Here is an 11,162-nt window from a genome sequence, read left to right as displayed (position 1 = left end):
AATTCTTGCCCTGTGAAAACCATACTCAATCTATGATCATGATTTTTCGATATTTTATAGAATTGTCTGATAATTTCACCAAAAAAATGAGTTGGATGAGATTTTTTTCCTTAAACTTTCGTTTTGAGCAGTAAGAAAGCTTTTCGTCTTGATGCTTACACTAATTTTTGGGCGACTGAATATAAACCATTCCAATTAGTGAAAATATAGTTTCTTATATTACACAGATTATCATCAAAATTTGAGGTCAAAATTAACCTTAACTTTTTAAAGGAATTGCTTGCAAAACAAGAACACTGAGTTCAAGGTTTCCAAAAAGGACCCAAAAAGTTTCCGAGATTTTTGCGGTCAAATTTAGCATTAGCTCGGAGAAGAAATGTTCATAAAAGTGACGTCACTGGGTTTAAAGTATCACAATCATGAAATTCATAATTCAAACTCAAAAAGTGCTTTACTGCCTTAACTTTTCAAATAAGAGTATATTTTTAGGTCAGTGGATTTTGCACACTTGTCAGGGTTATATACAGAGTGACCAAAATACGTGCTATAGAAAATGTCTTTGTTTCAGAGATATTTGAGGTCGAATTTGACCTTAACTTCCTGAAGAAATTGCTTGCAAAGTGACGTCACTACGTTCAAACCGCCAAAAGTCAAGAGTTTCAAAAAAACACTTATTAAGTCTAAAATTTTTAAGGAAATAAAACCTTTTGAAATTGAATTTGAATGCTGAAAAGTGACTTCTCTAACAGTTCAGGTTTTAAAACGTAGATTTTTACTTAAAAAATGCTGCTACTTTGAGGTGTACAATTTTCTTAAGACGCGAATTTTCAGTTTTTACTGTTATTATTATTATTTGACCGTTTGGTAGCTAGAAGCCGCCAAAATGACGCCCATCTTTGTTACACACTTTTTCGTTGTTATAGTCTACTGAATTAAAATTGCTTAGACATGTTAAAGTATGACTTAAAAAAGATAACACCTTCAACCTGAACCAACAGCTGGGAAGTAAGTGTTCTAATATCACTTTCAAATTTCAGTACAAAGTTTAATTATATTGTTATTTTTGGCTTTTACATTACAAAAATGCTGGTAGGTAAACGTTAATTTATTATCTCTTAAAGTGACTATTACAAAATTGCTTTTTCCTCCATATACGCCGCCCCATCATGATAACTAGAATTAGCTTCGCAGTTTCCACATCAAAACGAGCCACGAAAAAACGTGGCAAAAGAAAAACAACTTGTACAAATCCTCCGGTGTTTTTACATCAAACACTTCAATGTTCTTCAAGTTTCTGAACGTATCTTGAATTATAATTGTTATTTCAGTTAACATTTTCTAGCCTGGCTTCATAATGTATCCCATCTGTTGCAAAACTATTAAATTTTTTAATGTTTCAGTTAAACGTCGACATTTTGTCAGTTACTGTGTCATTATGACTTTTTCAATATTCAGGAAAGAATAAATGAACACCTTGAAGTCATTTCTGAGAACACCCGTATGTAATTAATAAATTCATACAAAACTACTTTTTAAATTATAATTATCAGTCTGGCTTATAATATCACACACAATTTTATGTATCTGGTACACAAATGATAACTAACACAATACAGATATTAATCGGTACGAATTCCATTCCCTTCATTAAAACTACCTGCATTTTAAAGTTAACTTGTTTGTTTTTTAGTAAAACTATTTACAAACTGAAGTTTTGTCAAAGTTGTAGAATGGAAGACGCTATTAAACGTTTTCTATAACTACTTTAAAATCAATTATTAAAAATAGTGAAAAGATTAGGAACAGGTCACTGGGTCTTTTTTTGGCCAACTCTTGCCTTGGCATTTTCAACTAATTCGTTAAAAAGCTTGGAACAAGTTTCAGAAAATTTATTCAACATTCCATGATGTTGCATTCCAGGCAACATAATCAGGAATGTCACAAGAAGGTATGTTAGCAGCAAGTTATCAACAGTACTTCCAATCCAGGCAAATAAAGTTAATGTCAATATTGTTATGCCAAAATACTAAAATGTTTCATAAATTAATGCACCTAGTAAATAAAACTAAATATAACACTCACCAGTTTAGGATTAGTAACTCTCATCCTACAATAAGAAGACAGTAGCAACTCGGCCTTGGTTTTATACAAAATGATATTAGTGCAAATCTCTTCAAATTCCTTCTGTTTGTCTCCAGACCACATTTCAGGTTTGAAGATGGATTGTAGAATCAGGGGCATAAAATAGTCAGCCAGAGTTAGAGCCAGTCCAGTTAATGATATGACAGTGAGAATACTTGGATCAGCAAACAAAATTATGGTAAACAAAAATGTAATTCCTGAAATTCACAGTAAATTAACTTTACAAAATGTTGAATAATAGCAGATTTATACCAGTTAATATAGCTGAAGCATAATATTTTTGTTCCCATAGCAATACTTTGTTTAAGTATAAAACTATTTCTCTCCAAGGTTCTAGAGATAGTTTGAGTTTTCTAATTTGTGTTTCCTGCAGAAAAATATGTAGGATACAATATGTTCATAATGTAAATTGAAGTAACTGTTTTTTTTTTAGCTGTTTATTGGTTACTGCCAAAGTGAATAACAATGTTAAAATAAGAAAATAAATTATTTTAAATTCTTCCTCTGCTCTACATAGTACAACACATCTATAAATAAAGAACTTGTGTTTTCCAGCTTTGTAGTAAACTGAGTAGACTAAAACTTTAATTAGAATCTTGTAAATAGTCTTACAAAACTAGGTCCTTTTTTACACAATGACAAAAACAGACATTTTGTCACCTGTAAGGATATTTGAAAGTTTTCATTAGTGAACCTCTTAAATAAGTAATTTTGCTAATTCTGTACTGAGGAAAACAAAAGGACATAAAAAAATATATACCATGGATGGTGGAAGGGAAATCTTGTAATTACTGGTTATGGAAGTGCTGGATGGGGGATCTAATAAGCGAATACCCTTTGACAAGCTACCTTGGTCACCAACACAAGGTTCAAAGCTCAATTCAAAGGGCTTGGAGGGTTGAAGGCAAAGTCCATCCTTGAAGTTAAATTTAAACGAAAATTTCTATACTTATTGCAGCTAGTGAATACGAAAAACCTTACCTTCTCAGACATGATTTAAAGGCTCTGACAAAGCACGATAAACTGAATATAATTAAATATGAATTGCCCTTTTTAAGGTCTGATTGTGTGTTGACAAATAAATAAAAGGTAATTAATCAGGTTGCAGAAATTGACAGAATGCGCGCAGTCATCTTTCTTTTGTTTTGCTGTCATTTTTGGTTTTGATCAAACTGCCATGTTGCCAAGTACATAAACTACTTCCATATTTTTTATATTTTATTGCTTTTTTAAAATTGTATGCTATTATTTGGGTAGAGATATGTAATACAAATGATATGAAACGTTGTGATCTCAACATCGGATATAAGAACAATAAGCTAGGATGACTTTATTTTTGATAGTAAAAAAACAAACCGTTAAAAAATCAAGAATCAAGTTCATTGTGGCAACATCACAAGACTTGGGAATCACGTGCGCGTGGCGCTTACTCTGGTTGGTCGAAAATTCAAAAAATCCATGCACAACTTCCTCCGTCAAATAACTGTCATTTGTCACGCTTTTATCGTAAAACCAAACGGTGAAACGTCAATTTTTTATTTGTTATGAAAGAATTTTACTAGTTTTTATTAATTTTTTAGCATAAAAACGACACAAAACTTGCTATATACGTTAAATGGCGAGTGCCGGAAGTGTGGGTTTACGTTCGCTGTGCTTCGCCAACACTATATCACTTAAGTTGTTTTAATTTTGCAGATGTCCAACAACGTTGAGAACCTCTCCCCTCAGATAATTCGAGGGGTCGCAAGGGAAATGCAAGATCTAGTCAATAATCCCCCAGAAGGAATCAAAGTTCAAATTAATGAGGAAGACGTTACCGATATTCAGGCATTTATTGAAGGACCTGCTGGTAAGAGTCTCACTCATAATCTTCATTCAGATTTACAATGTATACATGTTCTGTGTATTTTTGTACCAAATATAGGGAGGAATATACATTTTGTATTCCTCATCATGTTGTATGCATCATAAAAATGCTAAATTTACTACTAAAACTAGTCTGAACCATTTTCAGATATATATGTGAGGGGTGTCTCCATGAGAACCCCCTAAGAATATTATTATTTTATGATTTAATCTTTTCTTATCAAAGTGTGTCTTTCCTTTATTATGTTGTTTAGAAAATCAAGTTTTTTGTGTTTTGCCTTACTTTACCATAGTTATGTTCCAAGTTAAGAATCATGCTTTTTTAATCAATTGTAAGGTATGAAATAAAACATAAAATGATTCTACACTAATCTTTAATTATTATATTTTGAATTTTACAGTAAACACAATGAAAATTAACTATAATCTGCTCAGTGACTTCTGACTGTTGTGTCAGAATCACCAGCAAAAAACATGTTGGTGATTAAAAATGTGATATGAATTGATGTTAATATGATTTTTATAGTTGTAAGATAACTTAAGGCAGGGGCTACATTAAATTATAAAACAATTTTTAGATGGTTTAGAACATTTGTGAAGGTCTCTGGCACTTTTTAAAAGGTTTTCAATAGCATTTAGAGGTCTATGAAACTTTGAAAATGGTTCTATAGACCTCTGGCCATTTAAAACAGTTCTGAGATTGGTTAAGACTGTTACAGAGGTCTCTGGACCTGTTCTTGAAGTTCTCAGTAGCATTTAGAGGTATTTGACAAATTCAAAATGGTCCTGGAAGCCCTTGGCAATTTAAAATAAGTCTGGGAAAGTTTAAGACACTTTTAGAGGCTTCTGACACTTTAAAAGGTTTTCCATAGCATTTAGAGGTCTATGAAATTTTGAAAATGGTCCTAGAGGCTTCTGGTCATTTAAAAACAGTTCTGAGATGGTTAAACTGTTACAGAGGTGTCTGGACCTTTTCAAAAGAAATTTTCAGTAGCATTTAGAGGTATTTGATAAATTCAAAATGGTCCTGGAAGCTTCTGGCAATTTCTGGGAAGGCTTAAGACACTTGTAGAGGATTTTGGTACTTTTTAGAAGGTTCTCAGTAGCATTTAGAGGTCTTGGACACTTTCAAAATGCTTCTAGAGGCCTCTGACAATTTAAAACAATTATTGGAATAAGGTTTAAAACACTTGTAGAACCCTCTGGCGCTTTTAATAAGGTTTTCATGTAGCATTTCTGTCTCTGGCACTTTCAAAATGGCCTTAAAGGATCCTGGCAATTTGAATCAAGCAACTAATTTTTTAAATGTGTAGTCTATAAAGTCTTCTTCTGCTATTAATGATAATCCAATCTATATAAAGCTACCTTTTAGAATTACTAATACAGTATATTTTTGCTTAAATTAAAGGTACACCCTATAACGGCGGAAGTTTTAAAGTAAAACTGACACTGGGAAAAGGATTTCCCACAGAACCACCCAAAGCTTACTTTCTAACCAAAATATTTCATCCTAATGTGGCCTCCAATGGCGAGATTTGTGTTAACACCTTAAAGAAGGATTGGAAATCTGATCTCGGAATCAAACATATTCTACTTGTAAGAGCTAAATTCATTTATCCTTGACAAAATGCACAAACTTTGACATTTCAGACCATTAAGTGTCTTTTAATAGTGCCCAATCCAGATTCAGCCTTAAATGAAGAAGCTGGAAAGCTTCTCTTGGAACAGTATAAGGATTATTATCAGAGAGCCAAGATGTTTACTGAAATCCATGCTCAGGTATGTGGTATAATGCAAACATTGGCTATCTGAAATATTGTATATCATACTTATTATTAATTTCAGCCTCATAAAAGTAAAGGATTGGTTGCGGAAGGTCCGATGGCCAAAAAACACGCGGGCGACAAAAGCAAACTGACTGCTGAAAAAAAGAAAATTCTAAAAGATAAAAAGCGAACTCTAAAACGTTTATGAAATCCTTCTTAAAGCCATTAATTACTTGTAGTATCTCAACGGGTCGCTTTAGTTTAAATCAATTTTATTTTTTTAAATTTTCTGGAAAACAGTGTAATAAGTACATCACAGGTATTAAAACAGTTGCTAAACTAAAGCAACCGTAAGTATAAACGTTTTAAATCATTCATATTTTTTTATTTGAGTCTGATACTTTATTAATATAATTTACAAATTTATACCTTACTTTGAGATATATTTTTCTGTTTTCTGCGAGAACTTTTTTACATCTGTAGTGCAATGAGGTCATGTCTGTTACAATAATTTTCACAATTATTTAGTGTCTAAGTTAGATTATTTTTCAGTAAATGTGTTCATGTAGTGATTGAGTGTTCATTGTGGATATATTTATTTAATAAAATTGGCTGATTTAATTTAAATGTTACACTATCAAAGTGTAGGTTTTGTTATTTTTTCCCATATAGTAAACACAATACTTCATTTAATTCAAAAACCAAATAACAATTTCACCTTTAATTTGGGAAATTTATTAGAAGATGGCGCAGGTGTAAATTCTTATTCATCAAGTACATGAAAGGCAATAATCCTTATAGTTACTTACGTATCAAGCGTTGAAAGATGATTATGCCTGGGGTAGAAAGTGTCTTGTCATCAGTGCCCTAATTCTTGAACGCGGGAGTAGAATTGCCAAGAGAAGTGTAGAATGTGACAGAACTGGTTGGCAATAGCAAGTTTTGGTCAAATTATATATTCCTTTCTTTTGATAACTTCTTTCCGTTTCAAGAAGGTAGGCCCTGGTCAACAAGTTAATTTCATTAAATCGGTATAATGACACCGCTCTGCGTCGTGCGGGAAAGTACCACTTTCCGCACTTGTTAGGTAATAGTTATTTTCGTTATAAACTTGGTTTTTATTGTGTATTTCATATGAATATAAATAACTATTACATTGAGTATAGTAAGCGGAAGTTGCTATCATATCTATTCACCACTTGTTTCAATACTATAACACAACCGTATAATATCATTAAACTTCTATTCTAAACTTTTAGGTATAATAAGTATAACGTAACACCAAATGAAAACCATCTAATGTGTAGACCTACTGTATATAAAGATTTCAAGGTTTAAACGTAGGTAACACGTTTTACAACACACTTAAAGTTAATGCAAATTATGGTTCGGTAAACAATTTTCCAGTCAATATGTGAAACTTTAATGTGCTTACGTTTTGCGGACTAATAAAATTGGTAATGTAAAATTGTACCGACATCATTGCTGCCTCTCTCCTATATGAATCCATATATTTTAATTCAATCTTATCTACACTCACCGGTAAGTAAGCCGATTGAGTGTAGATAAGATCTGCTTATTCAAATATTATAGTTAACGCTTTGAGATAAGGCGACAATCACCTGCACGTTATGAACGGTTTTCCATAACGCAGAGCTATGGTCAAAGATAGGTTAGGAGATCTTAAAAAGGTAAGTTTACTTTGATATTGTTTAAATAATGCAAGTTATTGTTTGTGTTGCTACTGTTTTACAGTCTGCAATTTTAACTGAATGAAAGGTTTTATTGTTTTAGGCGCAAAATAGGAGAAATGGTGACACACAAGTTGATATACAGGTGAGTCAGGAAGGGGATTAGTGATATAAAGTGTTAGTTATTAAAATTTGAGTTTTGTGGACAAAATAAATATTTAGTTGGCATATAACAACGCAGTTTGTATTCGATATTTTATGAAATTCGATTCCACAATTAATTTTAAATTATCGAAAATGAGGTGATTTATACCATTATCTGCTTCAATTCAAAAATAATTACTTATTTAACCCAGTTAACAGTAAATACAACTTTAAATAAAGCCTCAGGTCCCCAAGAGAGTTTCAAAGTTTAAAAATGGTAATCATCCATGTCATACATAAAAAACATCTACTAAAAATTTCCAACTAAATCCTAAAATCATCATTATTTCAGCCGGAAGAAACCGAACCCTTAGCAGGTGATACAATCAGACAAACCTTCGAAAGAGCCGAGATTATAAGACAATGGATCGAATCTGTAGAGGAGAACGTCGAAGACGTAAGACTGTATATAAGGAAAATCGATGATGTAACTGTGAATCAAAAAGGTAACACCCATCAGCTAATTACCACTAAAATTGAAATAGTAAATTTTTACAGACTTGAATGAAAAAATTGATTCGTTATTCCAAAACAGCACTAGTATAGCTCACAGAATACAAGCCAAACTGAAAGACTTCGAACAGGAAGTCAAAGACAACGACACATCATCGGCAGAAGGAAGAATCAAAAATATCCAGTTTAACACCTTAAAAACTAGATACCATAAGATATTTAAACAAAGTTCCGCGGAACTAGAAAATTATCGGAATATCAAAAAAAATCAGCTGGAAGCTCAGCTGAGAGCTAAAGGAGTTAAAGTGACTGACGATGAATTGTCTCGACTGTTGGAAGATGGGACGGATATTCATATTTTTACAGAAAACGTGAGTTTAAAACTTGATGAATGTGTGCGTTCATTTTGTGAATACCAAATTAGATTTTAGCGGAAACAGCGGAGGCAAAACGAATATTGCAAGACTTGGAAGATCGACATCAACAACTGTTAAAAATTGAGACATTATTGGTAGAAGTCAGAGACTTGTTTTTGGAAATGTCTATAGTTATTGATGCTCAGGTAATTTTATAGTAACAATAACTACTAAAAAGAACTTAATTATTTATTCTAGCAAGAGTTAATCGACCGGGTTGAATACCAAGCAGGAATGGCTCATGACTTTGTTCTTAGAGGAAGGGAGGACTTAAAAAAAGGAGAGAAAAATCGAAATAAAAATTTAAAGGTATAAAATCAACCACCTCAGTAAGTGCAAATTATAAATTTATAACATTATTCTCTTCCAGCTTAAGATAATCATTGGAGTAGTTGCAATTTTACTGACAGTAATAATTTTAGCTCTTATATTTAAATAAAACTAAAACACCTAACTTTTTTAGTTGATTGTAAGTATTTATTTGAATTTACCAGATTTTTTAAGAAAACAGTTTTTGAATAAATGTTTGTTTTATGAGGTTTTTTCATCTCTGAACCGTCAGATTATAGTATCTAATTCCTAAACATCTATGACGATTTATTTCACATTCGACTCGAATAAATAAAATTTTAATTTTTTCTGTTAGCGATTAACACCAACAAATCCAAAAATATCTACTCTTGTAGTTTTTGTTTTTGGTGTAAGAACGCGTATTGACCTATATCACAGTTTACACCAAAACGTTCGGAGTGAAATTTCAATGGATTCTACATTCTGAATAGTTGTAGAATCACTATTCTTTTCTTGATAATTTTGGGCAATTAGCCAACACAATCAGCTCAACACGTGACATAAAAAAAGGAAATCCTGTTTTATCCATATAATTACAGACATGTAGGTATAACCCATAATAAAGTTGATATGTAATATGCTATAATTTAGCAGGAACGCAATTTTAGCAAAAATATACCAATCCATTTCGAAAAATGCCAATTATTAAAGATGATTTAAAGACCTCAAAACTCCGAGCCTTTGATATTTTTTTTAACAGAATTGAAAGTGTACTGTTATTTGTTGACCATAATTACTAATCAAGAAAGAGATGCTGCACATAACTACGATTAAGGTTAAACCACTATATTTTCGTTAACCATCTGTCGTCTTTACTTACGCTTTTATGACTTGTCAATGTAAACCTAATTACTAGACAAGCAAAAACTTGAGGTAGTATTTATTCATGAGGGATATTCTGAAAAAATACTTTGCAATTTTCGAATAGTTGTACTGATATTAGTTAACATTTGGGCATCGCAAAACAAAAAGAATACATAATTACAAACATTAAACTGCAGATATTTTGGGTAATTTAGGTTAAAAACCCTGTTTGAAGTGCTTGTTGTTCAACTTGTTATGTAGAATTTCCCCAGATCAAATTTGTTGTAACCTTGGCAATGCATTTCGCTAATATTCGTTATGTTGCTTGACGTGCTTTCTCTTTCGAAAATAATTTGACTAATGTCGCTTTTATGTTGGCTGTTAATGAAGAATGCATAATTTTCTGCATCGCTTAAACATAAAGGTTTGGTAATTTATGAATGAAATTTTTAGGTCACTTTTATTAGCGACAGTACAATGCCTTAACTTATGTAGAAATGGATATTTATTACCTGTCAAAGAAGATAAATCTTAAACCTATTCGTATAAACGACCAGTTGCAGGCAGTCGAATTAAATTAAGATCTTGAAAAGATAGACAAGCGTTTACTTTCTACTTTAACGTTAATCCACCAATTTTAATTTAACTGATTGTATCAAGGCAATAACCAGTACCTATTATCATCAGCTTACGTAAAAATAGGTAATTTCCAAAACTTTCTATTTCCGCTCTTCCTGAATAAAAGTACTTACTACTACAAATTCTTCAAAATTACTTCCACGTGTTTCCAACGTTAATAAAAATGTACTTGTGAATGTGCTAAATACATTTTTCAACCGATATACTACAGATATGAATAATATTTCACTTTATTTAACTAATTGCCGGCTATTTACAGGAAAAGGAATGGACATATTTTCTTAACGCTGCAAGTGTTGTCGCAATGTGATTACCGGTCGGGTTGTTATAACTATTTCTAGTTTAATTGCATATTGTTTTGTTTTCATACTGATGCAGTAATTAGTTTTCCACAGTTGGAACCAAATAATCGATTTCCTATTTAATTACAATTATTAATACTTGCACAAAAATAAGATAATGACAAGGTTTTGTGACTGAGGTTACTTATACATATTGCTAAATGCAAAGGACAAGTTCTAAAATTTCATCTCCTTGTACTTCTACTGAAGAGATCATGCCCTGTTAGTATGTGTTTCTAATTTTGACTTTCCGACCATTTGGCGCAAAGTGTTGATTCTGTCTTTGATGACAAATATGATTAGCTACAGATACGTTCAGCAAAACTATAAAAAGGGTAAATGTGTAACTACTGTGTACTTTGATTAGAAACGTTGCAGTCATCTAGAAATTGGAAATATAAGTTTCTAACTGTAAAAATTGAATTTTTGAGAAACATGTTATAAAATAAGGATATTTAGTAATGTTGTTTTGTCGTTATACGGTGACGG

At 31.8% G+C, this 11,162-nt stretch overlaps 4 protein-coding genes across 4 annotated transcripts in view; 2 read left to right on the top strand and 2 right to left on the bottom strand.

Annotated features, from left to right (window-relative positions):
* Window positions 1–11,162, bottom strand: part of IP3K1 (inositol-trisphosphate 3-kinase-like protein) — a 139,088-nt gene that overhangs the window by 65,309 nt on the left and 62,617 nt on the right. The gene's annotated exons all lie outside the window — the stretch shown is intronic.
* On the bottom strand, window positions 1,091–3,275 carry Arl6IP1 (ADP-ribosylation factor-like 6 interacting protein 1). Its single transcript, XM_081978731.1, has 5 exons — window positions 3,124–3,275; window positions 2,903–3,058; window positions 2,395–2,509; window positions 2,083–2,339; window positions 1,091–2,026 (listed from the first exon to the last, which is right to left on the bottom strand). Exons 1-5 carry the CDS (start codon window positions 3,133–3,135, stop codon window positions 1,808–1,810), a joined length of 759 nt encoding a protein of 252 aa, XP_081834857.1. The 5' UTR covers window positions 3,136–3,275; the 3' UTR covers window positions 1,091–1,807.
* On the top strand, window positions 3,615–6,401 carry LOC145728478 (ubiquitin-conjugating enzyme E2 S). Its single transcript, XM_081978737.1, has 5 exons — window positions 3,615–3,775; window positions 3,838–3,991; window positions 5,417–5,604; window positions 5,659–5,787; window positions 5,854–6,401. Exons 1-5 carry the CDS (start codon window positions 3,758–3,760, stop codon window positions 5,980–5,982), a joined length of 618 nt encoding a protein of 205 aa, XP_081834863.1. The 5' UTR covers window positions 3,615–3,757; the 3' UTR covers window positions 5,983–6,401.
* LOC145728473 (syntaxin-1A-like) lies at window positions 7,174–9,076 on the top strand. The gene is made up of 8 exons (XM_081978730.1): window positions 7,174–7,316; window positions 7,368–7,465; window positions 7,569–7,610; window positions 7,962–8,115; window positions 8,168–8,493; window positions 8,547–8,684; window positions 8,737–8,847; window positions 8,909–9,076. Exons 2-8 carry the CDS (start codon window positions 7,433–7,435, stop codon window positions 8,975–8,977), a joined length of 873 nt encoding a protein of 290 aa, XP_081834856.1. The 5' UTR covers window positions 7,174–7,316; window positions 7,368–7,432; the 3' UTR covers window positions 8,978–9,076.

The sequence above is a fragment of the Ips typographus genome, linkage group LG4 (assembly GCF_016097725.1).
Source record: "Ips typographus isolate SLU linkage group LG4, UJ_Ityp_2.0, whole genome shotgun sequence".
In the NCBI taxonomy this organism is placed as follows: domain Eukaryota; kingdom Metazoa; phylum Arthropoda; class Insecta; order Coleoptera; family Curculionidae; genus Ips; species Ips typographus.
Note: the sequence above shows the minus strand (reverse complement) of the source record. Positions and strands in the feature narration are given on the sequence as shown.